This window comes from Rhincodon typus, chromosome 17, assembly GCF_021869965.1.
Source record: "Rhincodon typus isolate 14 chromosome 17, sRhiTyp1.1, whole genome shotgun sequence".
NCBI lineage: Eukaryota > Metazoa > Chordata > Chondrichthyes > Orectolobiformes > Rhincodontidae > Rhincodon > Rhincodon typus.
The window spans coordinates 15471629-15498940 of record NC_063348.1 but is presented as its reverse complement, the minus strand read 5'-3'; the positions used below and the strand labels follow the sequence as shown (position 1 = coordinate 15498940).

Below are 27312 nucleotides of genomic sequence, written 5' to 3'. Positions count from 1 at the left end.
ATGACCAATACTCACTCATCTCAATCCACATGGACAAGGAGAACCACGACTTCGACTGGGACAACACCAAGATCCTGGGACAGGCTAGGCAGAGACAAGCACGAGAATTCCTGAAAGCATGGCACTCCACGAAGCATGCTATTAATAAACACAGTGAACTCGACCCCGTATACATTCCACTACGGAGGAAACCCAAAAGTGAGGCAATCCATCGCAACGGACCCCAGAGTTTCAAAAAAAAAAACCAGGCGGGAAAACACACCGACGCTTCATCAGAGGCTACACTGAGGATGTTACCAAGCACAGTAACGAAACATCTGCGGAACAACAAACCAGCTCGGCGAGCCAACCAACCTCAACACCCACAACCCGAGCTACAGATCTACTCCAAAACGTTAAAAACAGAAGTTGCTGGAAAAGCCCAGCTGGTCTGGCATCAGCATCTGTGAAGAAAAAATCAGAGTTAAAGTTTTGGGTCTGGTGACCCTTTCTCAGAACACCGGAATGAGGAACTTGAGTTATCAGAACAGATGCTCAGTTTGAGTTCAGCTGGGGATATCCAGTTCCTGACCTCATTCCAGCCTTGGTTCAACACGGCCAAAAGAGCTGAATTCCTGAGGTGAGGAGAGAGTCAATGTCCTTGACATCAAGGCAGCAACTGAACAAGTATGGAGCAAGTCTGAAGTGAATGGGAATAGGCAGAAAAATCTACACTGTTTGAAGTCGTACATGAAAGATGTTTATAGTTGTTGGAGGTCAACCATCTTAGTTCAAGGACATTACTACATTATTGTCAATTATCCTCTGTGGACAGGATAACTAGGCAATTTTCCACAATGTCAGGCACATGTCAGTCTTGTAGCTGTATTGGAACAGCGTGGCTAGGGGCGTGGCTAGTTGTGGAGCACAAATCTTCAATACATTGTCGGAACATTTTCAGATCCCACAGACTTTGTAGTAATCCATGCCTTCATGGATTACTACAAGCTGTTTCTTGATTCTATGTGGACAGAATCGAATCAGCTGAAGTCAAAGCCAGACAGCACAGAAGCAGACCCTTTGGTGCAACCAGGCCATGCCGAACATAATCCCAAACGAAACCAGTCCCACATGCCTGCTCCTGGCCCATATCCCTCCAAACCTTTCCTGTCAGGGGCCTCAAGAAGAGGCTGAAATGGATCAGCTACCCATTATTTCTGGCTGAAATATTTCAGCCTTGTCCTTTTGCACTGATATGCTCGGCTCTCCAATCAAGAATGGGAATATTTGTGAAGCCTTCATCCCCAGTTAGTTGTTAAGATTGTCCGCCACCATTCAAGATTGCATGTGGCAGGGCTGCAAAGCTTAGGTCTGACTCGTTGATTGTGGAATCACTTAGCCCTGTCCATTGCATGCTCCTTCCACTTTCTAGCATGCAAGTAGTCATGTGTTTAAGGTTCACCACGCTCACACCTCACTTTTAGGTATGCCTGGTACTGCTCTTGGCATACCCTCCCGCACTCTTCATTCAAACCAGGGTTGAACTCCCAGCATTATGGTAATGGTGGAGCTGGGGGACTGCTGGGCCACTATTTGCAGATTGTGATTGAATACAATTCTGCTGCTGACAATAACCCATCGCACATTATGGATGCCCAGTCTTGAGGTGCTAGATCTTTTCAAAGTCTGTCCCATTTGGCATAACCAACAAAATGATGCAAGGTACCCACAATGAGAAAATGGGACTTCATCTTCATGTGTTCTAGGTGTCAGTTGCTTTCAGATACTGTGACAGATGGACACATCTACAACAGGTTGATTGGTGAGGACAAAATCAAGTATATTTTTCTCTCTTGCTAGTTTCCTCACCATTTGCTGCAGACACAATCTGGCAGCTATGTCCTTTTGGACTCAGCAGGCTCAGTCAGTAGTAATGTTACCAAGACTTTCTTAGTGATGGACACTGAAGTTGTCGTAGGAACAGTCTCTGGGATAAGACTCCAGTGCTGCAAAAAATGTAATAACTGGACACAATCGTTAAGGAATGATCCCATCTCAGAACAAACATCTCAATAATTGCACGATCTCCCCAAATATCACACCCTCAACAGACTACAATCACCCTCTAACTACACACTTACATTAATACAGTCCACACTACTCCGTCTATCACAAGCACTGACCACACCTCAGACATATTTTAGTTTCCTACCATAACAAGTATCATTGCACGTATATGCAGACAAATACATCTGCCCATGCGTTCATTCACAATAGATTACAATGTGCAAAAATGTGAGTTTATCCATTTTGGAGTTAAGAACAGAAAAACAAAATATAAGAGCTGTATAGAGTGACTAAGAATCTGTGAAGACATATAGATAGATGAGAACAGGGTGAAAATAAGGACCAATACATGATGAATCTTATGGTTTGTAAGAGAAGGGCAGCACCTCTCACAAATAGTAGCCACGTGCTTTGGAATACCTCATGCCGTAAAGAGGGCTACACTTATATTGGAACCAGTTCAGAAAAGCCTCCCTCGGTTGATCACTGTGATGAAGAGTTGTCATATGAGGAAACTTTCAGCAGGTTAGGCCTATACTGAACAGAATTTAGAAGAATGACAGACAATCTTATTGAAACATAAAGGATTTTGAGAGGTGTGGGGGCTAACAGGATAAATGCTGAGATGTTGTTTCCCTTCATAGAGAAATCTGGAATTACAAATCTAGGGGATATTGTTTCAGAATGAAGGGTTGGCCATTTATCACAAAAATGACAAGGAATTTCTTTTTGCAGAAGGTCGCAAATCTTTGGAATTCTCAACTCAATAGGCAAAAGCAGGTAAGTCAATGAATATATTCAAGGCTGAAATCTTCAGATTTTTGAACTATAAGTAATTCAAGGGGCAGGTAGGAAAATTGAGTTAAGGTGAAATCACATCAACCATAGTCTTATTGAATGCAGAAGCAGACTAGAGGCATCTTATACTCTCACATATGCTAAAAAAAAGTCTCTAATTCTATCACTGCAAGCTCAACCACCCACTACACTCCTCTCTTCTCATGCCCACACCCATCTCATTTTGCCCTCTGCACGCTGGAAAAACAAGTAGAAAAAGAAAAGCAACCACTTCCCACCCTAGAGAAACAGAAATCAAAAATGAAAGTAGAAGAGAGAATGAAGGGAAGGTTTGTCAATCGCAATACTGTCATAGGCATCAGATCAGACATTGGTATCCAGTGTAACTTAATGGCTATGAGATAGAAGGGATCCTCAAAGTAGCACACATTGGGCTTTAGCGGGCAGTGGCTGTACCAGTTGGAATTCCACAGGTCATACAATCACATATTAGTTCAGCTATAGAGAAGTCAGATGATGAAATACCAACACACAAGATAAAGGTTGAAATTTAGAAGAAATCTCCCAGTAGAAAACTGATATGACTAGAAGAACAAATGCTCAAAGAAACCTGTACTGCAAAATTCATGGAAATGCCTGAAAGGGTTTTGGAACAAGCCTGAAACTTCAGCTGTAAGTCTCATGGTCAGAGAAACAGGGTGAGCTTTGAATAAACATTCATTATTTCACGTGGAACATTTCTATTTCAGCTCATTATATAATTCTGTATGGCTGCCAATGTAATATGCCATGGACTGCGTAATAACACGATTGCTTTTCTTTTGCATCTCTATTGCTTACTGGCATTATGACGTTTCCAGTTAATATCAATACTTATTTCCTATTCTATTTGCCTGTAACTCCAGAAGATATTTTTTATTCATTCACAGAAGTGAGCATCACTAACATTTATTGTCCATTCTTATGGACCTTCAAGGAGGGGGTGAGTGGCCTTCTTGAAGGTGGTGTAGGTACACTCACAATGGTGTTAAGGACGGTGTTCATGATTTCAACTCCATGACAGAGAAGGAACAGTTATAAACCCAAGTTAGAATGGTGTCAGATTTGGAGAGGACCTTTCAGATGCTGATGTTCCTATGCGTCTGCTGATCTTGCTCTTCTAGGTGCTAAAGGTCACATGTTTGGAAAGTGCAGTCGAGGGAGCCTTTACGTCCAGGAATATTTATTTACCGTTCCTGATTCAGCAACAGTTGCATTTCTGTTGCTGTAATACTACCAACATTTTTCTAATTAATCAATAGCTCGAATTCTCCAATTCTATATTTTGATGCATGTGTATGATATACATAATTTAGTCTGAATGCTGTTTGTTAGACAATTTTTCTTTTTTCTGGCTTCCATTGATCTCTTTTTTCTTACTTTCTATCTTGTCCTGTTTAAACTTTCCTATCTTTTTATCATCTCGTATCACTCTAGGCAGTTCCTAAACAAATCTCTAAACAACAGTACCTTCCCTCAGTAGCTGCCTGAAATTGGGAATTTCCTGCACAGATTATTATGGCAAGCAAATTTCTGTTTCACACTCTGGCTCAATATTATGTTGTAGCATCGGATGATTTTTGTCTCTTTTAGTTTATGACACAAGATTAAAGTCAGCAATGATATAAAACAATACATTTCAGAAAAGTGCATTTGTGTTTAAACTTACTGCACTGATACAGCTTGTTTATCTTTAAAACATCTAATTCAGAGAAACCCAAATGTTGTCCAATCTCCACATTTGGGTCTGGTTTTGGCACTGTGGTGGGTAAACTGGGACTTTTAGAAAAAACATACCTAAATCAAGAAATAAAAAATGTAATACCTTTGTTTGATTGGAATATTAATGTTTTCTATAAAATAACAATGCTAATAACTTACACTCGATAATGCAACTAACACATTATGGCAGGATGGAAGCTCTCTGAGCATACTGCATGCCAACAGTACTACGACCACTCACTATAATGCACAGTCAGTTCATCTGCATATTATTGCAATGCACTGCATTGTAATGTACTAAGCATTCATCATTTTGTTTTGTTACTAAGCATTCATTTGTTTTGCTGCTAAAAGGCAAAATTTAATGTCCTGTGGATTAGCACTGACCAGAAACTGAACTGGACGAGTCATGTACAGTAAAATTACAATTAAGTCAAACTGCAGGCAGGACACCTGCAAACTCTTGTTAAGTGGAGTCTCAAAAAAGCCAAGGAGGCATGTCTATAAACGTGCTCTGTGTTCAAAAAATTGAGAAGTAAATATGAAAATGTCTTCATTTTTCAATTTGTTCACATCTTACAATGGCCTGATGTTGTACAGTAGAAGGTGGTGTAAGTTTAGAGAGCTAGCTCCAGAAAAAACTCAGTAATCTTTATCTGGTTAGCATGCTGTCTTCAGATGAGTCAAAGCAGGCAACTATTTTTTTGATGTTTTCAAGCCAAGTTACAAAATCCCTGAACAGATCTACAGCCTTTGTGTCTTCAGCTAGGGTGGGTATTCAGGTCACTGGCCTCTTCAGTTGAAGAATGTACTGCATGTACAATTGTGTCATTTGAGGTTGCAGACTTGTTTGTCGAGCTGGTGTGTTTGGTTGTAGATGTTTCATGACCCTGCTAGGTAACATTGTCAGTGCGCCTCCAGTGAAGCGTTGGTGTTCTCTCCCGCTTGTTATTTATATGTCTTGGATTGCTGGGATGGTTGGCATTACTTCCAGTTCTGTTTTTCAGTGGTTTGTACATCAGATCTAGTTCAATGTGTTTGTTGATGGAGTTCCAATTGGAATGCCAGGCCTCCAGGAATTCCTTGGTACGTCTCTGTTTGGCTCATGCTATTATGAATGTGTTGTCCCTGTTGAATTCGAGTCCTTCTTTGTCTGTGTGTATTGAGACCAGTGAGACTTGGTCGTGTCTCTTAGTGGTTAGTTGGTGTTCGTGTATCCTTATTGTCAGTTTTCTTCCAGTTTGGCTTTTGTAATGTTTTTCAGAATCTTTACACGGTATATTGTACATTACGTTAGTTTTATTGGTTGTGGGTATGGGGTCCTTTACGTTCGTCAGTAGCTGTCACAGGGTGGTTGTTGGTTTGTGGGCTACCCTGATACCTAGGGGTCTGAGCAGTCTTGTGGTCATCTCTGATATGTCTCTGATGTACAGTAGGGTCACTAGTGTGTCTGGCCATGTTGTGGTCTGTTGCAGACGTAACGGTGGATTGTGCTTTCTGGGTATCCGTTCCTTTCAAAAACTCCCTGTAAGTGCTTCTGTTCTGCTTTGCGCAACTCCAGATTGCTGCACTATGTTGTGGCCCATTTGAATAATGTCCTGATGCAGGTCCATTTATGGGTGTTGGGGTGGTTGCTGGAGTAATTAACTATCTGGTCCGTATGTGTGGTCTTTCTGTATACACTAGTCTGGTGTTGCCTGTTGTTCTTACATTCTACCATTAGTCTAGGAAGGGTAGTCGGTTATTGTTCTCTTCGTTATTTGTGAATTTTATTCCAGTGAGGATGCTGTTTATGTGTTGGTGGGTTTCTTCTAGTCTTGTGCGTTTGATAATCATGAAGGTGTCATCTACACAGCAGACCCAGAATTTGTGTTGTATAGTGGGGAGCGCTGTTTGTTCTAACCTTGGCATTACCGCTTCTGCAATCAGTCCTGATATTGGGGATCCCATTGGTGTTCTATTGATTGGTTTGAATATACGGTCATTGAAGGTAAAGTGGGTTATGAGGCAAAGATCGAGCAGTTTCAGAGTGCTGTCCTTGTTGATACTGTTGGTGTCATGGGGTGCCTGCCTTCATGATTCATCCAGCAGTGTGGCAATTGTCTCTTTGACTAAGTTGATGATTATGGATGTAAATAGTGCTGTTACGTCGAAGGATATCATTATCTCATCTTCTTCTATTCTGGTGTCCTTGATGATGTTGACAAATACTTGGGAGGAGTGGATAGTATTGTCAACTAAGTATTTCATCAACAAACACATTGAACTGGACCCGATATCGAAACCGCTGAAAAACAGAACCAGAAGTAATGCCAACCACCCCAGCAATCCGAGGCATATAAATAACAAGCTGGACAGAACACCGATGCTTCAACAGAGGTGCACTGACTATGTTAGCTAGCAGGGTGATGAAATGTCTGCAACCAAACACACTGGCTCGGCGTGCAAGTCTACAACCTCATCCACAACCCGAGCTACAAATCTTCTTAAAAACTTTAAGTTGCCTCATTTGTCAGTTCCATTCTGCACCGTGGTGACGTTCACCTCAATGTACGTTTCCTTGGCTGTCTCTACTGGAATTTCCATGCTGGCTTCCTGCAAGAAGATTCTCATTACAGGATTATTTAGCCTCACCCTGGTCTTCTTCTTTCTCACAATCTTACACAATCACAGCCTGTTTTAACCCAACATGTTGGAAACAGTTACCGATTGTGGCTTCCATCACGATCTTTCACATCTTCCTCAACATAAACATGGCCTCTAGAACAATTCAGTTGTGCTCTTGCTTCTTACTGATGATCTCAATAATCTGAGGGAGCAGCTGCTATCAGTAATTGTTTTTAGGTCCTACTTACTCCTGATCCATTGGCTTGTGCTTGGTCATTGCCTTGGGTGGTAAGAACATCAGCTTGATTCTGTTAAGCTCAGCGGAGGGACTTTTAGCATTTTCATTGAAAGACAGTGAAGGAATAGCAATGTAGTTCCAAGTCAGGATGGGCTTTGATATGGAGGAGAACTTGCAAGTGGTGGTGTTCCTATGCATCTACTGTCCTTCCTTGTCCTTTGAGGTGGTGGATGCTGTGGATTTGGAAAGTGTTTGTTGAAGGACCCTTACTGCAGTACACCTTGTATACGTTACACACTACTACTATTGTGCATTATTGATGAAGGGTGTGAATGTTGAAGGTCCATGGATGGGCAGCCAGTCAAGCAAACTGCTTTGGTCTGGATGGTGACAGGCGTCTTGACTGCTGTTGGTTCTGCACCCATTCAGGCAAGGAAACAGTATTTCATCACACACTCAATTTGTGCCTTGTAGATAGTGAAGAGGCACTGGGGAGGTAGGGGATAAGTTACTCGCTGTACAATTCTATGCTTCTGACCTGTTCTTGCAGCCACAGTATTCAAATGATTGTCTGGATTAGTCTGTATCAATGGTATCTCCTGGATATTGATAGTGGTGAACTCAATGATAGTAATGCCATTGCACATCAAGAAGTGTAGGAGATGGTCATTGCCTAGCATAGAGGTCTACAGCACAGAAGAAGACCCTTCAGCCCACTGAATCTGCGCTGGTCATAAACAACCAACTATCTAGTCTAATCCCGTTTTGCAGCACTTGGTCCGCAGCCTGGTATGCTTTGGCATTGCAAAATGTGCATCTAAATACTTCTTAAACAGTATGAGGTTTCTGCTTCTACCACCCTTACAGGCAGTGAGTTCCAGATTCCCACCGCCCTCTGAGTGAAAGAACTTTTCCTCACATCTCCTCTAAACCTCCTGTCTCTTACCTGGAATCTATGCCCGTTGTTTAATGATCCCTCCTATAAGGGGAAAAGTTCCTTTCTATCTGTGCTATCCATACCACTCACAATTTTATTCATCCGCATCATCATGGTCCATCTCCTCCCCACCCCCCAAATCTCCTCGGATCCAAGGAAAGCAACTCAAATCTATCCAATCTCCATTCATAACTAATATTGTCTAGCCAAGGCAACATGCTTGTAACCAAAAAAACAAAAATAGTGGATACTGTAAATCTGAAATAAAAACAGAAATTGCTGAAGAAACCCTGCAGCTCTGGCAGCATCTGTGGAGAGCAAGCAGAACTCAGGGTCCAGTGACCCTTTAGATATGACTGTAGCTTGGAAAAGGTGGCATATATGCTGAAGACGGGGAGGAAAAAGCAAGTGATAGATGGAGGTGAGAGATAGTCGGAACTGCCGATGCTGGAGACTCTGAGATAACAAGGTGTAGAGCTGGATGAACACAGCAGGCCAAGCAGCATCAGAGGAGCAGGAAAGCTGACGTTTCGGATCGAGACCCTTCTTCAGAAAAATTACTATGATAGATGGAGGTGGAGCCCAGAAAGAGAAAACAGCAATTGGGCAAAGAAATGGATAATGGTGAGCCAGGGAGAAAAAAGAGCTGCTAATAGGGACCAATAGTAGGCGAAAATGGGCTGGCTTTAATGAAATCAGCACATGTGATGACAGGGCGTGGAGTGTGGAGTTGAGTAAAGGACATGGAAGTCCCTAAAGTTCCTGATATTGAGTCCTGAAGGCTGCAGATTCCCCAATCAGAAAATGAGATGCTGTTCTTCCCAATGGAACACTGCAGCAGGCCCAAGACACTAATGTTGGCCAGGGAACATGGTAGTGTGTTGAAATGGCAGGCAACTGTAAGGTCTGAGTCATTTTTGTGGTCGGAACATAAGTGTTTCTTAAAACAGCCACCCAGTCTGCATTCGTCTCCCCAGTGTAGATCCACATTGTGAGCAGAGAATACAGTTGACTAGATTGAGAGAAGTGCAGGTAAATCACTAATTCACCTCGAAGGTATGTCTGTAACCTCATATAGTGAGGATAAAGGAAGAAACAGGCAGGTGTTACATCTTCTGCGACAGAATGGGTGTGCGGATATGTAGTCCATGTAATTGTGGGAGTCAGTGGGTTTGCAGCGAATGTTGGTGGTCAGCCTATCACCAAAAATGGAAACAGAACTGTCAAAGATATGAAGGGAGGAGTCAGAGCCGAACCAGGTTGGTGAGGGCAACGTGAAAATTGGAAGCAAAGTTGATGAACTATCCCAGTTCTGATGTGGAGCTCACTGTCTGTAAGGGGAGAAAGGGGCTGAAACCCTGTAGGCATTTAATAAGTATTTAGACGTACATTTCAATTCTCCATCACTGTCCTTTGGGAAATTTTCCACATTGTCAGGAAGATATATTGCAGCTGCACTAGAACAGCTTGTCTAAGGGCATGGCTGGTTCTGAAGAAATAGCCTTCAATATTACTGTTGGGATGTTTCAAGGCCCAAAGCCTTTGCAATATCTAATCATAAACTGTTCCTCAATTGAGTGAATCAAGCTGAACGAAGAATGGGAATCTGTGAAACTGGGGGCTTCAAAAAGAGGCCGACATAAATCATCCTTTCTCGCCAACATATTTTCATTCACATTCGAGTTGAATATCCTTTTCAAGCATTATTTATTGAAAGGACGCCAATGTCACATAACATAACTACAGTGCAATGAATAGCCCAGATGCATTTTAATGAATTATTCAATGTCAGTTTGCTTATTTCAAGCTAATGAAAATACAGGAAAAACAGTATTTACCTTCCATAATGCATAATTGAAGTATAATCATAAGCTGTAACCAAGTTATTGGATTTCTGTATTTTAAAGTTATTCTTTGCATCTGTAAAAACAACATCAAATAAAACATAGATGTTCTAATTTGCACTGGTTTGTTACATAATGTTAGATATTACTACATAACCTCATTGTATAGACATTTCACTATAAGTTACAATTTAAAATGAAATGTGTATATGGCTATATTGTTTGAATCTGATTTATACAACATAAAGGCAAATTACTGACCAAGCTAATTGACAGAGTAGGGATAACAGTATTCACTTTCATTGGAAAGAAATTACTTTTCCTTGTCTCACCAGTTTCTGTGCCAGGTCTCAATTAGACACTATTGTTATTGTAAATAAATGGGAGGTGAGGGGGTGTCAATCCAATTGGCTAGATAGCTACAGGGTGGTGCAATATAAAGCAAATGGCATGGGTTCAATCCTGCGGCTGTGGTAATTCATGGAGGCCTGCCTCATCACCTGGTGCCACACGTGAGGAGTGGTTACTCTCATGCTATGTGTAATTGACTGTTTCTCTTTAATGGAGAGTGATGACTCTGGTCTTCTCTAGGCTACGGCTCCATACTATCATTAATAAATATAGCATGTAATGATCCCCATTAATGTTACTACTGGAGAAATCAAAGCCCAGAATTAAGAGCCAAACCAAAACAGAAATTGCAGGAAAAATTCAGCAGGTCTGGCAGCATCTGCGGAGAGAAATCAGAATTACTGTTTCACGTCTGGTGACCCTTCTTCAGAACGATGGCAGCTAGGAAAAAGTTGATAATTATACAGAAGAGAGGGTGGGGACTGGGGTTGGGAGAGGAAACGATAAGTGAAGATAGAGTCAAAAGAAGGAAAAAAACATTTGGAGTGTTTAAAAGGTCAGCCTGGGGGAATGGATAGCTGCTAATGTGGACCATAGTTCAGTCAGAAATCCCATTCATGCCTCAGCCCTAAAGGAACAATGAACCAGACCTAAGACAACAACTTCAGACATCTTGGACTCTTCAGAGGTACCAAGGCATTCAACTTCAATTAATATTCACTCACAGAAATACTGGACATTCCGCTGAATCAAAATACATTTTCACCTACTCTAAACCATCAGGAAGCCAATTCACTACAAAGGGGACAACAGAAACACAATGGATAACACAGATTTGAGAGGTGATAACGGAGCACACAATCTGTGTAACTGCTGGCCCTGATCTGTGAGGAAGAGACAGAGAGAACCATCCCCGCAGCTACCAACAGAAGAGGGATCCCAGACAGGTTCTATCTCCCTGAAACCAACCAACACAGGGCTATTCTGTACCGGGGAACCAACGGCAACTGACCACGACCAGCAGATCTGATGGACTGACGACCACCGAAAACCACCGACATGACTGACAAGGCCTAGGACACATCCGGAGGTGAAAACCAGCTCATAAAACCACCACAAAGTAAGAAAACCCAAGTTCTCAAACCAGACTGAAGGCCTACGCCAATCAAAGTATTCACTGAAGTACTGGCTACAGCAAATGGGAACGGCCAGCTGTATTTCAAAATCGTGTTTATCTCCTGTGGTGAGCCTATTTCCTCAAGACCCAAAGTATCCAACCTAGCTAGCAGGGAGGAGAGGTGGGTTGGTGACAGTGCAGAGCACCCCAAAGTCAGGAAGTCTGATTGAAGTGTTCATGTTTGAAACTACTATTTAGTTTTTAATAGTAGTTAGCCTGTGTTAAGTTAATAACTGATAATTTCACAGTTTTGAATTTGCCTTTTTATCTCTTGTATCTTATTGACCTTTGTGTTATTTCCCTGTTTATTATACTTTTGCCTTTTTTATTTCGTGTGATATACTCACCTTTGCATTTAATAAACACAGAGATTCTTTGCCCTGAAACACCTGTCTACTGCCTTCTTCACTTCACATTCCTAAATCAAGTCCAGTGTCAGAACCAGGGACCTGGTGGGTGATCCAGTCTGCCTGAGAGTTCCAGCAGGGTTACTGATTGCACGGACCAGGACTCCCTACAGCAGCAAGTCTGAGACACAGATGTTGACCAGTGAACATGTTGGTGTGTTGAAGTGACAGGCAACTGGAAGCTCAGGGTCTTTTCTTTTGCAGACAGAATATAGGTGCTCCGCGAGGTGATCACCTAGTCTGTGCTTTGTTTCTCCAATAGAGAGGAATATAAAGCTCTACTTCTCTTGGAAGGTGTGTTTGGGCTTTGGATGGTAAGGAGGGAAGAAATAAACAGGCAGGCATTACACTTTCTGCGTTTGGAGTCATAGAGTTATAGAGTAATACAGCATGGAAACAGGCTGTTCGGCCCAAACTGGTCCATGTTGACCATGGTGCCCACTCAGCTAGTTCCATTTGCTCACATTTGGTCCATATCCCTCTAAACCCTTCCCATCCATGTACCTATCCAAATATTTTTAAATGTTACTACCAATACCTGCCTCAACCACTTTCTCTAACAACCCATTCCATATACGCACCACCCTTTTGCATGAAGAAGTTGCCCCTCAGGTCCTTCTTAAATCTTTCCTCCCTCACCTGTGTCCTCTAGTTTTCAATTTCCTATCCCTGGAAAAAAGGCTATATGCATTCATCCTATCAATGTACAACAACGCCTCTTATTCATCAGGCAGCTCAGGAAATTTGGCATGCCCATAAGGTCCCTCACCAACTTCTACAGAACCACCAGTGAAAACATACTGCCCGAGTGCATAACAGCCTGGTATGGCAACTGCCCTGCCCAGGACTGTAGGAAACTACAGAAAATTATGTGCACAGCCCAGACCATCACGGAAGCCAGCCTTCCATCCATCAAAGACTCATCGCACCCTGGTAATGACAGCTTACAATCTCTTCCGTCAGGCAGAAGATACAGAAACCTGAAAACATGCACAAGATGGTTCAGGAACAGCTTCTTTCTGGCTGTTATCAGACTGTTGAACGGACTCTAGCCTCAAATGTAACCTGCAATGTAACCTGTATGCCTCTAAATCTTTTTGATCTGTACATCCTTTGCTTGCTGTGAACTACCTATACTGCTCATAAACAAAGCTTTTCACTGTGTTTCACTGCACGTAACAATAAAATCAAAATCAATAAAATCAAATAATCAGACCTTGACTATCCAAATGATGGTTGATCCTGTCCCTCAGCATCCTCTCCAATAACTCGCCTACCACTGATGTTCACTGGCCTGTAGTTTCCTGACTTGCCCACAACCTTAGAGAATTCTTTATAAAGTCATACACGACAGAAGCAGACCTTTTAGTCCAACTCATCCATGCCAACTGAGCTTCCAAAACTAAACTAGTACCACTTGCCTGCATTTGGCCCATATCCCTCCAAACCTTTCCTTTTCATGTACCAATCCAAATGTCTTCCAAATGTTGTAACTGTACCTGCACCTACCACTTCCTCTGGCAGTTCATTCCACATACGAACCATCCTCTGTGTGAAGAAGTTAGCCCTCAGGTAATTCTTTCTGCTCTCACCTTAAAAATATGCCCTGTAGTTTTGAACTTCCCACCTTAGGGATAAGACCTTTACTATTTACCTTATCAATGCCCCTCACGATTTTATAAGCCTCTATAAGGTCACCCCTCAACCTCCTACACTCCAGTCAATTTAGACCCAGCCTATCCAGCCTCTCCATATAACTGAAACCCCTCCAGACCCAGGAACTTCCTGGTAAATCTTTTCTGAACACTCTCTAATTTAATATTATATTTCCTATAGCAGGGTGACAAGGACTATACACAGTACCGCAAAAGTGGCCTCACCATCCTGTACACCTCAACATGAACTCCTAACTGCTATACTCAATGGTCTGAGCAATGAAGACAAGTGTGCCAAATACGTTCTTAACCACCCTGTCTACTTCTGATACAACTTTCAAAGAACTATGTACCTGATTCCCTCGGTCTCTATGTTCAACAACACTACCCAGGGTCCTAACTGTATAAGTCTTGTTCTTGTTCATTTTACCAAAGTGCAATACCTCACATTTATCCAAATTAAACTTCATCTGCCACTCGATCAGGATCCCTTTGTAATCTTAGATAGCCGCCTTCGTTGTCGACTATACCACCAATTTTGGCGTAATCAACAAATTTACTAACGATACCTCCTATATTCTCATCCAAAATCATTTACATACATAACAAACAACAGTGTACCCAGCACTGATCCCTGCAGGGCACTGTTGGTCATAGGCCTCCAGTCCAAAAAGCAACCCTCCACCACTACCCTCTGTCGCCTACCATCAAGCCAATTTTGTATCTAACTGACAAGCTCTCCCTGAATTCCATGTAATATAACTTTACTAATCAGTCTACCATGCAGAACCTTGTCAAAAGCTTTACTTAAGTCCATGAAGACAATGTCTACCACTCTGCCTTCATCAATCCTTTTGGTTACGTCCTCGAAAAACTTAATCAAATTTGTAAAAAACTATTTCCAATGCACAAAGCCATGCTGACTTTCCCCAATCAGTCCCTGCCTCAGCAAATGTATGTAAATCCTATCTCTCAAAATTCCCTCCATCAATCTACCCACCACTGACATCAGACTCACTGGTCTATAGTTCCCAGGATTCTCCTTACAGCCTTTCCTAAATAAGGCACAACATTAGCCATCCTCCAGCATCTCACCCGATGCGATAGACGATACAAGTATCTCTGGTAGGGGCCCTGCAACTTCTTCCCTAACTCCCCATAATGTCCTGGGATACAATTGATCAGGTCCTAAAGATTTATCCACCTTTATATTTTTTAAGACCTCCAGCACATCTTCTTCTGCAATGTGAACTGTTTTCAATACGTCAATATTTGTTCCCCCAAGTTCCCTAGCCTCCATGGCTTTTTCCACAGTGAGATCTGACACAAAATATTGCATTATCTCTCCCATCTCTTGTGATTTTCACACGTAGATGACCTTGTTCATCTTTAAGGGGCCCTGTTTTCTCCCTAGTTGCTCTTTTGCTCTTAACGTACTTGTACAATCTCTTTGGACTATCCTTACCCTTACTGCCAAGGCTATTTCATAACCCCTTTTTGCCACCCTGATATCCCTCTTAAGAATGCCCCTACACGCCTTATACTCTTCAAAAGATTCACTTGATCCCAGTTGTCTGTACCTAACATATGTATCCTTCTTATTCTTGTCCAAGATCTTAATATCTTCATCTAACCATTGTTCTCTATTCTTACTAGCCTTACCCTTCACTCTAACAAGAACATACCTTTGAACTCTCGTTAGCTCATTTTTGAAAGCCTCCCACTTGCCAGTCTGCGAACAAACTACCCCAGTCAACTTTTGAAAGTTCTTGCCTCATACCATCAAAATTTGCCTTACTCCAATTAAGAACTTTAACTTTTATACCAGGCCTATCCTCTTCCATAACTATTTTAAAACTAATAGAATTGTGATCACTGGTCCCAAAGTGCTCCCCCATTAACACTTCAGTCACTTGCCCTGCTTTATTACCCAGATGAAGGTAGAGTTTTGCTCCTTCTCCAGTAGGTACATCCTCATACTGATGAAGAAAATTTTCTTGAACACATTTAACAAGTCCTCACTATCCAAGCCCTTAACTCTACAACAGTCCCCTACTATTAAAACCCTATTATTCTTACATATATCTGAGTTCTCTCTCTACATATTTACTCCTCAGCTTCCTGCTGACTACTGGGGAGTCTACAGTACAATCCCGCCAAGGTTATCATCCCCTTCTTATTACTGAGTTTCACCCATATAGCCTCACTGGATGATCCCTCAGAAATAACCTCTTTAAGCATAACAGTAATGCTTCCCCTAATCAAAAATACCATTCCCCCTCCTCTCTTGCCTCCCTTTCTATCCTTCCTATAACATTTAAACCCCTGAACATTGAGCTGCCACACCTGTCCCTCCCTCAGCCATGTTTCTGTAATAGCTATGATGTCCCAGTCCCATGACCCCACATATGCCTGGAGATCATCTTCCTTAGCCGTAAGACCCCATGCATTGAAATAAATGCAGTTTAAATTTTTAGAGTTAACTCATTCTCTAACTTCGCTTGCCTATCTTTTCTAATTATCTTGCTCTCTTTAACTTCAGAACAATCCTCATCTGTCTCTGCATTCTCACTCCAGTTTACAAACCCTCACAAGATTAAAGGGTCCCAAACAGAACTAGCATATCTCATCGCCAGGATATTAGTTCCCCTCCAGTTCATTTGAAACTCATCTCTTTTGAACAGGTCTCTTCTGCCCCAAAAGAGATTCCAACGATCCAAAATCCCTGCACCGGCTCCTCAGCCACTGATTTATCTGTCCAGTCTTCCTATTCCTACTCTAACTAGCACATGGATCTCAACATTCACTCTTTTCTTGAAAGTATCTATATATCACAGAAACTGTGAACTGGGCAATTATTTCACCATTGTTCAGTTTTACCAGAATCAACCAGACTGCTTAATGAGGTTTATTAAAGGATAAAACAGTCTCTGGATATCTGTGTTATTGACTGTTGTGAACCTAGCTAAACAGGATCTGCAGGAGTGTGTCATTTGAGTGACCACTCAAAAACTATGTTGAAAAAGTGCCTCCTGTAGCGGGACAGGTGAGAAAAGGACACCATATCAGGCAGTTACAGACAGAGCTAGATTCCTTGGAGCTGACTGGAGTTAATTCTTGCTCTACTGCAGAGAAATAAGGTAGCTGTTCGGTGAGATTCTGCTATATGGTTAAGGTCTTTTCTATTCTTTAAATTTAGCACGATTCATATGTTGGTGGTAAAGTAAATAAAATATTTTAAAGACAACACAACTAAGTCAATCATATGATTGATTAAAATTTACTGTATTAATGATGGTAGAACGGGTGATTTATCTCTGTAACTATCCAATAGGTTTGAGGTTCTCTCAGTCTGTTTATCTAAGAGTACATTTCTGAACTACTGGGAGTGTATGCAAACTGACCATGGCACCGAGGAACACGAACCCATTCAATTGGAACAGCAACAAGGAATTTAGTAATAGTATTTGACAGTTTAGTGAAAGGAATTAGCACCCTTCTCAACATGGGAGTCCAGCTGGTGTCAGGATTTGGGACATCTACTCAGGGTCACCAACAACTACATTATTTTCTCATTGCATAATGCCCAGTCTAAGACGGCCTGTTCTCTAGTTGGATCCTTAACATATTGGTCCGGAAAACCATCCCATATACACTCTAGGAATTCCTCCTCTGCGGTGTTATCACTAATCTGATTCACCCAAATCTATATGCAGATTAAATTCACTTATAATTACAGACATTCCTTTACTGCATGCATCTCTGATTTCCTATTTAATGCCATTCCCAACATCACCAATACAGTTTAATGGTCTATATCGCACCCCTACTAATCGTTTTCAGATTCTGATCCTCAGTGCTTTCCAGAGTCTCTCACCATTTATTCTCTTGCCTTGTTTGTCCTGCCCAATCCCTGACATGGATTGAATTCCATTTGCCACTGACCAGCCCATCTCACCATTCTGTCCATATCCTCCTGTAATCAAAGACTATCCTCCTGGTCACCACCCCAGTAATTTTTCTATCAGCCATAAACTTACTGATCAACTCTCCTACATTCAAGTCTAAATGTTTATCTTGAACATGATCCTTCTATATGATTATTGGTACCAAAGTATTTTAATCTCCATTTACCTAGCAAACTCTCTTTGGCCATAATCATTTTGAACAGATAACACAGGACACTGATACATGTTATTAACTACCATTCACACCTCCATCAGCATCCCATCTGGGCCTAAAGGCCTTTCTATTTTTTGCTCAATTCAGAGCTGTTCTCACTTCCATTTTTCTGACTGTTGGCCAGCTCGGAAGAATTCTTTGGGCTGTCCTTCTGTTCTTCCAATTATTTACTTTGGTGTTCTTCAACAGCTCCCGGATGGATGAGGCAACCCCCCATCTTTCATTGATTTAGAATACATGCCCTGCATTATCATTAACTGTCTTATGTATTCCACATATTTAGCTGCTTATTCCCTTTTGTTTACAATTCAGAATACCTTGTCTTTGGACTCAACGTCTGTCACATATCATTCACATCACCTTGTCCTTCATCCTCTGATCCTTTGAACATTTATCCATTTCCACTGATCCCACTCTTATGTATGGTGACCATTATTCTTCCCTGACCACCGAAATATTGAGGCTGTCCTTACCCTGATGACCCCTGGCATTCTCAAGGCAACCTGCACTGTCACGTTCTATGATTTGCCACCTTTCATCCCCGAGACCATACCATCCTGCAGCAACACCCAGCCATATCCAGATTCCACTATGACTGTGACTACACCTTCTGCAATACAGTATAATATTCAGGCCCCAGATATAAATGTTCAACAGCACTGCCAATACAAAATAAAACAAGAACACAAAGGAACTGCAGATGCTGGAAATCAGAAACAAAACAGAAATTGCTGGCAAATCTCAGAAGGTCTGGCAGCATCTGTGGAGAGAAATAAAAGTTAACATTTCAGGTCCAGTGATGCTTCTTCAGAACTGCCTATGCACTTGACACTAAGCTTTCTGTGACACACCTTGTCATGACTCAACGGGATAGCACACTGAAAAGCAAGCCCCATTATTCCAAGAGTCGACACAAAAGTAAAAGTTTTAAAGGAAATATTCAAAATCCCAAACTACCTAAATTTTAGACCCAGGCTGATAGGAAGCACAGACCAGGTTTCTGTACTTAACCAAAATCACTACTTATTACAACCAACTAGATTCTAGATGCAAGTAAACAATTGAATTAAATTAAGTAAACTCTACAAATTAAAACTCTAAACCTCTTATAAACTAATCCACCCTGCCCCCCACCAACACACACAAATACAGATAATCAAAGACTATCCTCCTGGTCACCACCCCAGTAATTTTTCTATCAGCCATAAACTTACTGATCAACTTTCCTACATTCAAGTCTAAGTGTTTATCTTGAACATGATCCTTCTACTTGATTATTGGTACCAAAGTATTTTAATCTCCATTTACCTAGCAAACTCTCTTTGGCCATAATCACTTTGAACAGATAACACAGGGCACTGATACATGTTATTAACTACCATTCATGAGCGGAGGTGAAATTGGAGAACAGTTTCAGTCTTTGACCACAACATCTGTTGGATTGGTTCTTGCGCATCAACCTTTCTTTTTCTGAATGCTCCCACTAGTTTTGCAAGAGGCACAGGGTGGCTGGTAGAAGATTTTTCTAACTCACGTCTCAAATTGCAGAATCTGCTGAAGGAAAGGTGAACTGGTTTTCTTCAGGATTAAAGTGGTTTACTGCAGAAAATTGAGACAGAGTTTCTTGGTTGCTGTAAATCTGCTAGTTTCTGGTCTGACTAGCTTCTTACTGTCTTGTTCATGAGACAGCACAAGACAGTGCTCCAAGCTTTTCAGCTACTGATAACCAATCACATTGTAGTTGGTAAGCAAAAGACCTTTGTCATTGATAACTGATCCAGTCTGTAAATCAACCAACTTTGCTGATAAACAATTCCTCAACTCCAGTTCATCTGCACAATGCTGGAACCCACACCAACACAACAACAGGTATCAAATTCCTTACTTTCAAAACATGCAGTTATATTTGTAAATCCCTGGTTTTAAAAGTTCCTTCTCATTTTTGACCACAGTTTTAGGATGCACAAAAATTTAAAAAGATACTGTCTTTACACCTGCACAGCCATCAGACCAAATAGCAGGAGGAAAGAAATATTCCGTCTCCTCCACCCTTCCATGGACAATGTCTCACCTTTCCTTGGATGGTGCTCCTCCTTTCTGCATGATGCTCCCTCCTTTGAGCTGCCTTCACACCCTGCCCATAGGCCAAACCTGCCTCTAGGCTGGGGCATTCTTGTTCCACCCTATCCATAGACTCAGCTAGTCTCCTCTCTGTCACTTTCACTGCACTTGGGGCACCAACATCACAACTCAATCATTAACCTTGATTTTAAGGTATATCACCAGAAGAACAAAGCACTACAGATTTACTCCAAAGTCCAGGAAGAAGCCAAGCTCAGGTGCACACTTCTTACACAGAGATAGGTTTGTGAAGATACTTATTTCTGTAATGGGTAGAATTAAGGGGGCTAGTGCACTTGACCAACTAGTTGTGCTTTTAATGAAGTGTAAGCAGGAAGCCCAAGCTGATTTTTAAGATCAGACAACTTAAACCGCAAAATTCTATCCCATGTCAAGATTCTACATTTTGGACTCTTGCTCAACTAAATTCCCCATGCACCATTTTGTTCGCTTCCCCCAGGACTGGTAGATTCCACCCATAGTATTGTTGGCTAACTGATGTCCTTTTCAGAGCTTAATAGGTGAGGTATACATTGGCTGTAAAGGATGAATGTGAGGCTGAGAAAATTGATTGCATTATTTGGGTGAAGTGGTGTATCTGGGTGTTAGATCTGTATCTTGAGTGCTGCTATTGAATGAGAAGGGTGTGGTGAACTCAGTAGCATGCGAGGCTGGTGTCGTGAGAAGTCTCACAGAAAGGTGTATAAACTAACACTGACCATCAGTTATGAAGTGGTTAAATTTCATAGCACTACTGCTAGGGTGTTGTGTCCAGCTGGAGAAATTGACTACACTGGTCGCAAAAACAGCATCAAGGCTTCCAGGTGGATCAAGATGTGCTCTTATCAAGTTTCCAGCCAATGGGTGGTGCTGCAACTTCCACATTAAACTCTAGCCATTGTTCCTAAACTACAACAGTGACTACACTTATATTGTAATTAATTGGCTTTGTAGCAACTTCAAACTTCCTACGGTTTTGAATGATGTCAAAGAATTATAAATCTTTCTTTCTTCTTTCTTTATTCCTCCTACCTAAGCACACATGAAATTAAAATAAAATATTTTACTTCTGAGTAGAAGAAGAAAGACTTGCATTTATATAACATCATTCATGACCTCTGGGAGTATTTTACAGCCAAGGAGGTACTGTGAAATTTAGTCACTGTTGTAATGTAAGAAATTTATAAACAAGTTTGTGCCCAGCATGGACTGACAACAGCAATGACGATGGTCAGACAATTTGTTTGCAATGTTTGTCAAAGGCTAAATATTTGCTAGAACACAAAGAGAACACTCCTGTACATCAATGAAATATTCTCTGTTTACCTAAGAGTGGAAACAGGTGTAACTATTTTTTAAGCATTCAAGGATGAGAGTGTCAGTGGCTAGGCCACCATTTACTGACCATTCGAAAGGACAGGTAAGAGTCGACCATGTAGGTCTGCAGTCACATATAGTGCATACCAAGTAAGAATGGCAGTTTTCTTCTGTAAAGGTTTCTTTCCAACAATCAGCAATGGTTTCATAGTCATCATCAGGGTCTTAATCCCAAATTTTTATCAAATTCAAATTCCACCATCTGCCATGTGGGGATTTGAATCAGGTCCCCAGAACATTACCTGGGAATCTATGATTAGTAGTCCAGCAACAATACCGTTAGACAATCGCCACCCCATCTGATCTTATTTGAAAGACAACATAACTCAGATTGCAGCCTGCCCTAAGCATGATGAGGATTTTTTCCTGAAATTAAACCACCTTTCAATGCGATAATACATCCTGAACATGCTATAGGACCATTATAAAACAGAATCAGATGCCAAGCAAAATATGGTGTTATAAAGAAACTGGCCAAAAGCTTGATATTATTCTAACTGATGTTAATACTGGACAAGACAGATCCCAGAAAGAGACTGGGCATATGTCAAAGAATCTACTAGTGTACTTTTAGCAATAACAATTAAATGCTTATTACAAAAAATAAACATGAACCACATTACACCAGACAAAAAGACTAGAAGGATTTCACTAAAAACACCAGGAAAAGATTGAAATCTACAATATTCTTTCTATCCCAACAATATCCTTATACACTAAAACAGTAGCAAAGAGTTACCACTATCTTTACACCAAGGCTTGTTGCTCAGACTAGCATAACTGCAACCAGTTTCCTTCTACTAAATATTTGCACATTCACCAGCAGCCTTCCCCTGAATTTTCTTACCAGCTCTGTGGGCCTCCGAGGCCTGTGCATAGCAGCGACTTCCAGAATCAGATCACCATGCATGGAATAATGGAATAGATGTGCTTGCGCAGCTTTGGAGGAACATTGTTCACCAGATGTTTTTCTCTCAGTAGTATTCCCCACCAAGATACCTAAACCAAACTGGAAACTGAACTCACTAGTATTTTAACTTCAGAACAAACAAAAGTTCTCTAAACTCAAATTGTGATTTTGCATTCTCTGTCATACCCCACACTAACTTCTTAAAATTTTCTGTCTTTCTGTGCGACCCTGGACCTCTGCCAGTGGGCAACAGCACATGCATTATTTCCAATCTTTTTCTTTGTTGCACTAAACTCTCATTGTTTCACCTCAAAGTCTGTAAGTCTCATAAAAATGCACAGACAAACAGCCCTTTAGATCTTCCAGCACTAAGTCCACAAAAAAATCTAAAATGAAACTAAAACCATTTCCCTCTTCCTAACATGCAAAATACAAAAATATAAATTAAACTTGAAACAGCATATTGTTTCAAATTATTGGTCAAAGATTTAGACATTAAGGAAAGCCTTGAAAGAAAAAGATGTGGTTAAAAGGGCAGAGATGGGGAGGGATGGAATTCCAAGGCTTAGAGCTCAACAACAAAAGGTGCAGCTACAATCATGGAATGCAGAATGCTCAAGCGGCCATTCATGTAAGCATGGCTATCTCATCGGATTGAGGGATGGGTCAAAGCTACAGACTTCATCAGGGTGAGGCCATGGAAGGAGTTGAAAACAAGAAAAAGAATTAAGGTATCGCTTAACCAACGGTAAATATAGCTTAGTGAGAATGAAATGATAGGTTAATGTGTCTTGGCATGATTAATGCTACAGGTAGCAGAATTTTAGACAACCTCAATGTATGAAGGGTTCAATGTGGGAGAGCAGCTGATATGTGTTTTAATAGTCAAGACTAGACAAAGCAAAGAACTTTAATAAGTTACAGCAGACGGGCAGTTGGAAATCAAGTTAAAGAATGTTAGAGGCATCTTAGAAACGGCATGCATTTGTGGTTGAAAGGGGACGATTTAGTCATCACAGTTACAAGCAGTCTGGTATAGTCTCAGATAAGAGTGATTCACAGGAGAAGGTTGGAGTTGGTAGCTAGGGGAAAAGTTTGGTGTAGGGACTGAAAACAATAGCACTAGTGTTTGCAACATTAAACTGGGAAATTTTCTGGCCATCCAATACTGTCTGACAAGCAGCCTGATAAATTAGCAACAGAGGGGGAGCGATGAGAGATAATGCTATGCCACTTTATTCTCTGTCCGCAGATTCTGGCCTCCACATTTGTTTTCTCTTCCTTGGCTTTTGTGATCCGCCCATTTTCTCCTTACAATAAGTACAATAAGGTCAAATCTGTAGACTATATTTATTTTAGACTCAATATATAGTTAATTCGCCGTGATGTTAAAAAACGCTGTGCAGATCTGGCGCTATATTCCTGCTGGAATTGAAAGATATTTCTGAAGTTTTCATCTTCTTACCTTTTTGAATATTCTCCATTTTAACTTCAATATAGTCATCACGATCAGTTCTACAATTTTCATGATAAAAACCAAGTGCATGCATCAACTGATGCTGTATTATACCAATTTGCACACAGTGGGGTTTCTGCAGAGATATTTCTTGTGCTCTTTGTTTTCCTGGCCCTACATATGACCAGCATCTAGGAGAAATGAGGCATAAAAGTAATTTCTCTCCAAAATATTTCAGCTTATATATTTACATCAAAATCTAAGCGTACAGTGATAACACTCATTCCTATTCCTTCAGCAACCCTTTCAACTTTACACATTAACTTTGTGACAGTTTATTGGAAATTCATTGAGAAATACAACTATTTTTACCTGTTAAATATGGGCAAAAACCAAAGCCATCACCTTCAACCCCTACTACAAGCTCTTCAAATTGCATTGAATTCAAACCAATTCCTTCGTCCGAATTCCTTTTATGCAATACTAGCCAATTCCCATCTTTCACTCACTAGAACTACCCTACAGCTCCATGTTAACTAAGAACAGTACAACACAAGAACAGGCTCTTTGGCCCACCATGACAGCACCAACATATTGTGCCTTTCCAAAATAGAATCCAATTGCCTCCACATAATCCGTATCCCTGTATTCCTTGCCTATTCATATATCTGTCAGGATGCCTCTTAAAAGTGGCTATCATATCCACCTCCACCACTTCCTCTGGCAGCACGTTCCAGGCACTTACCTCTTCTGTGTAAAAAACTTGCCTCCCACCTCTCTTTTAAACATATCACTTTTACCTTAAACCTACGCCCCCTAGTATCTGACATTCCTTCCCTGAGAAAATGACTATCCATTGTATTCATGCCTCTCATAATTTTATAAACTTCTTTCAAGTAGATATTCATCTGTTTTTCTCCCTTCTCTAGCTAATCTCTCTGTTTCTCATCTATTTCCCCCCCGTCTTTAAACAACTCATACCCATCTGTTTTACAAGTTGTTGGTCATGTGCCTAATATATTTTTCTTTAACCTGACATGAATTTATTTCTGATTATGATTCTATGAATCCCATTTAAAAAGTTGCTTCACATTGAGGACATTTAGGATATTTCTTGTTGCTGACAAGGAACTTGCATTAAAGAAATTACTAATCTACTCTACCTCAAAAACTAAAATATGTTTAAGTATAAAAAAAGTTCATATACTGAAAAAGTACCATTTCTGCCTAAACCAGTAATGCTTCAGGTTTCTTCCACCATCTTCCTTTGGGCAGAAGATGCAAAAGTTTGAAAAAACGTACCAACAGATTCAAGAACAGCTTCTTCCCTGCTGTTATCAGACTTATGAATGGACCTCTCATATATTACGTTGATCTTTCTCTGCACTTTCTCTGTAGCTATAACACACTATTCTGCATTCTGTTTGAATACCCTGATATATTTACATGAGGTATGATTTGTCTGGTTAGCACAAAAAACAATACTTTTCACTGTATCTCGGTACATGTGATAATAATAAATCAAACCAAATCAAAGTTGCACTGGAAAAGAGCAGTCTTTTTTTAAATGGATGAAAGCACAACAATATAAGATGAAAGGTGAGTAGAATAGGTAATTCAGGAAGCGGCGATGCGAAAACACCAATTTTGAGCTTCTGAAACCTGTAGGTTGTTGGAAAAAGGGAAGCAAAAGGTACTTATGAGTTCCTGTGTTAGCATTTTCGAAAACAATGAAGAAGATTTTATTTTTACTGATCATCGAGATAGAGCGCAGAGAGGAAATTTTGGCCTGGATGATAATTCGAAAATTACAGAATTCACCTTATTTCCCTTCCATTAATTTAAATGAAATGAAAATCAGAAAGGTTTTGTTCAGAGCATACTTTCCTCCCTACTGGACTTTCTTTTTCTTGTTCCATTCAAGTTATGCTTCATAGATACCAAGAAGCTGATTTCCCTGGTTGTAGGATGAAGAACTGTTGAGTTATAATTTTAGGATTAACCGTTTAGAATTTAGATCAGAGAACTGTCTTCACTCTGAGGGTTGCGCAACACAGGAGCTCTCTACCTTAGCAGGCTGTGGATGCTCAGTTGGCAAGTATTTTCAAGAATAAGACTGATAGATCATTGGGCACTCAAGGAAACAACAGACATGCAAATAAAAATGCAGGCAATTTTGAACATCAGCCATGATCTTATTGAGTGACAGTGCAGGGTCAATATGGTTCAAACCCATAGACTGAAGGAAGGCAAAGATCGACTCTGCTAAGTAAAATAATAAAATGGGGGGTTGCTTCCATACCTGCAGGCTAACCAATGATGGTTGCATTATGCCAAAGCAACAAAGTGTAAATTTTCCTAAGACATGATTTTAACGGGCAATAATTTTCAAGTACAAAAATGAAAAGTAGCTAATGTAACCAAATGCACAGCTGTGGCTCCACACTGGCAGCATGTACCTGTAAAACTGCCTCCCTTTAATTGGTATCTCATCAAGAATGTACATACAAAGGATTACTTACAGCAAAAAAGGAACAAGGGATCAATATTCAGAGGAGTTAACATCCAACTTGCATTGACAAGTACAACTCGCATTTAACATTTTAAAAAATTCATTCATTGGAGACAGATATTATTTCATTGCCCATCCCTAACTGTCATGCAAAAAGTGGTGGTGAGCCGCGTTCTTGGAGTCCTAGAAACATTTTGAACTCAGGGGGAACCACAGCGCTAGTAGGAAGGGACTACCACGAGTTTGATTCAACCACAGTGAATGAACATCAATATCAGCCTAAGTTATGATGGTGTGTAGCTTAGACGGAACTTTCAAGTGGTGGTGTTGCCATATATCTGCTGCCCTTGACCTCCTAAATGGCAAAGGTTATTTTGAAGGTACTGTTGGAGGACACTATGTACGTTACTGCAGTGCAGTAGCTGGTACACACTGCTGTTACTGTGTGTGGTGGTCAAGGCAGTCAATGTTGAAAGTGGTGAATGGAGTACAGATCAAGTGGGCTGCTTCATCCTGGGTGTTCAAGTGTTGTTGGAGCTGCACTCATCCAAATAAGTGGACAGTATTCTGTCATAACCCTGACTTCTGTCTTGTAAATGGTGGTGAAGCATCAGAGACACACTTGCTGCAGTATTCCTATAGTCTGAACTAGTCATCTGCCAGTTTTTATGTAGCTGGTCCTGTTTAGTTTCTAGTCAATGGTATGCCAAAAATTTTAACAGTGGTGATTCAGCAATGGTAATGCCATTGAATGGTTGTGAGAAGGAATGATATACTACAGTTGTGAGAAGGGATGATAAACAAGTTAACAGATGAGGCTAAAATTGTATCAGAGATAGTAGGAACTGCAGATGCTGGAGAATCTGAGATAACAAGGTGTAGAGCTGGATGAACACAGCAGGCCAAGCAGCATCATAGGAGCAGGAAGGCTGA

The 27312-nt window shown here is 40.8% G+C and overlaps 1 protein-coding gene across 4 annotated transcripts in view; it reads right to left on the bottom strand.

The window, feature by feature from the left end:
* LOC109912866 (embryonic protein UVS.2-like) overlaps positions 1-27312 on the bottom strand; it is a 121261-nt gene that overhangs the window by 27998 nt on the left and 65951 nt on the right. For all 4 annotated transcript variants that reach the window (XM_048607225.1, XM_048607224.1, XM_048607223.1 and 1 more), the window contains 3 exons: positions 23877-24058; positions 10226-10307; positions 4553-4680 (listed from right to left, as the gene is read on the bottom strand). In XM_048607225.1, coding sequence (XP_048463182.1) covers positions 4553-4680; positions 10226-10307; positions 23877-24058 — 392 coding nt within the window. The remainder of the gene's footprint in view (positions 1-4552; positions 4681-10225; positions 10308-23876; positions 24059-27312) is intronic.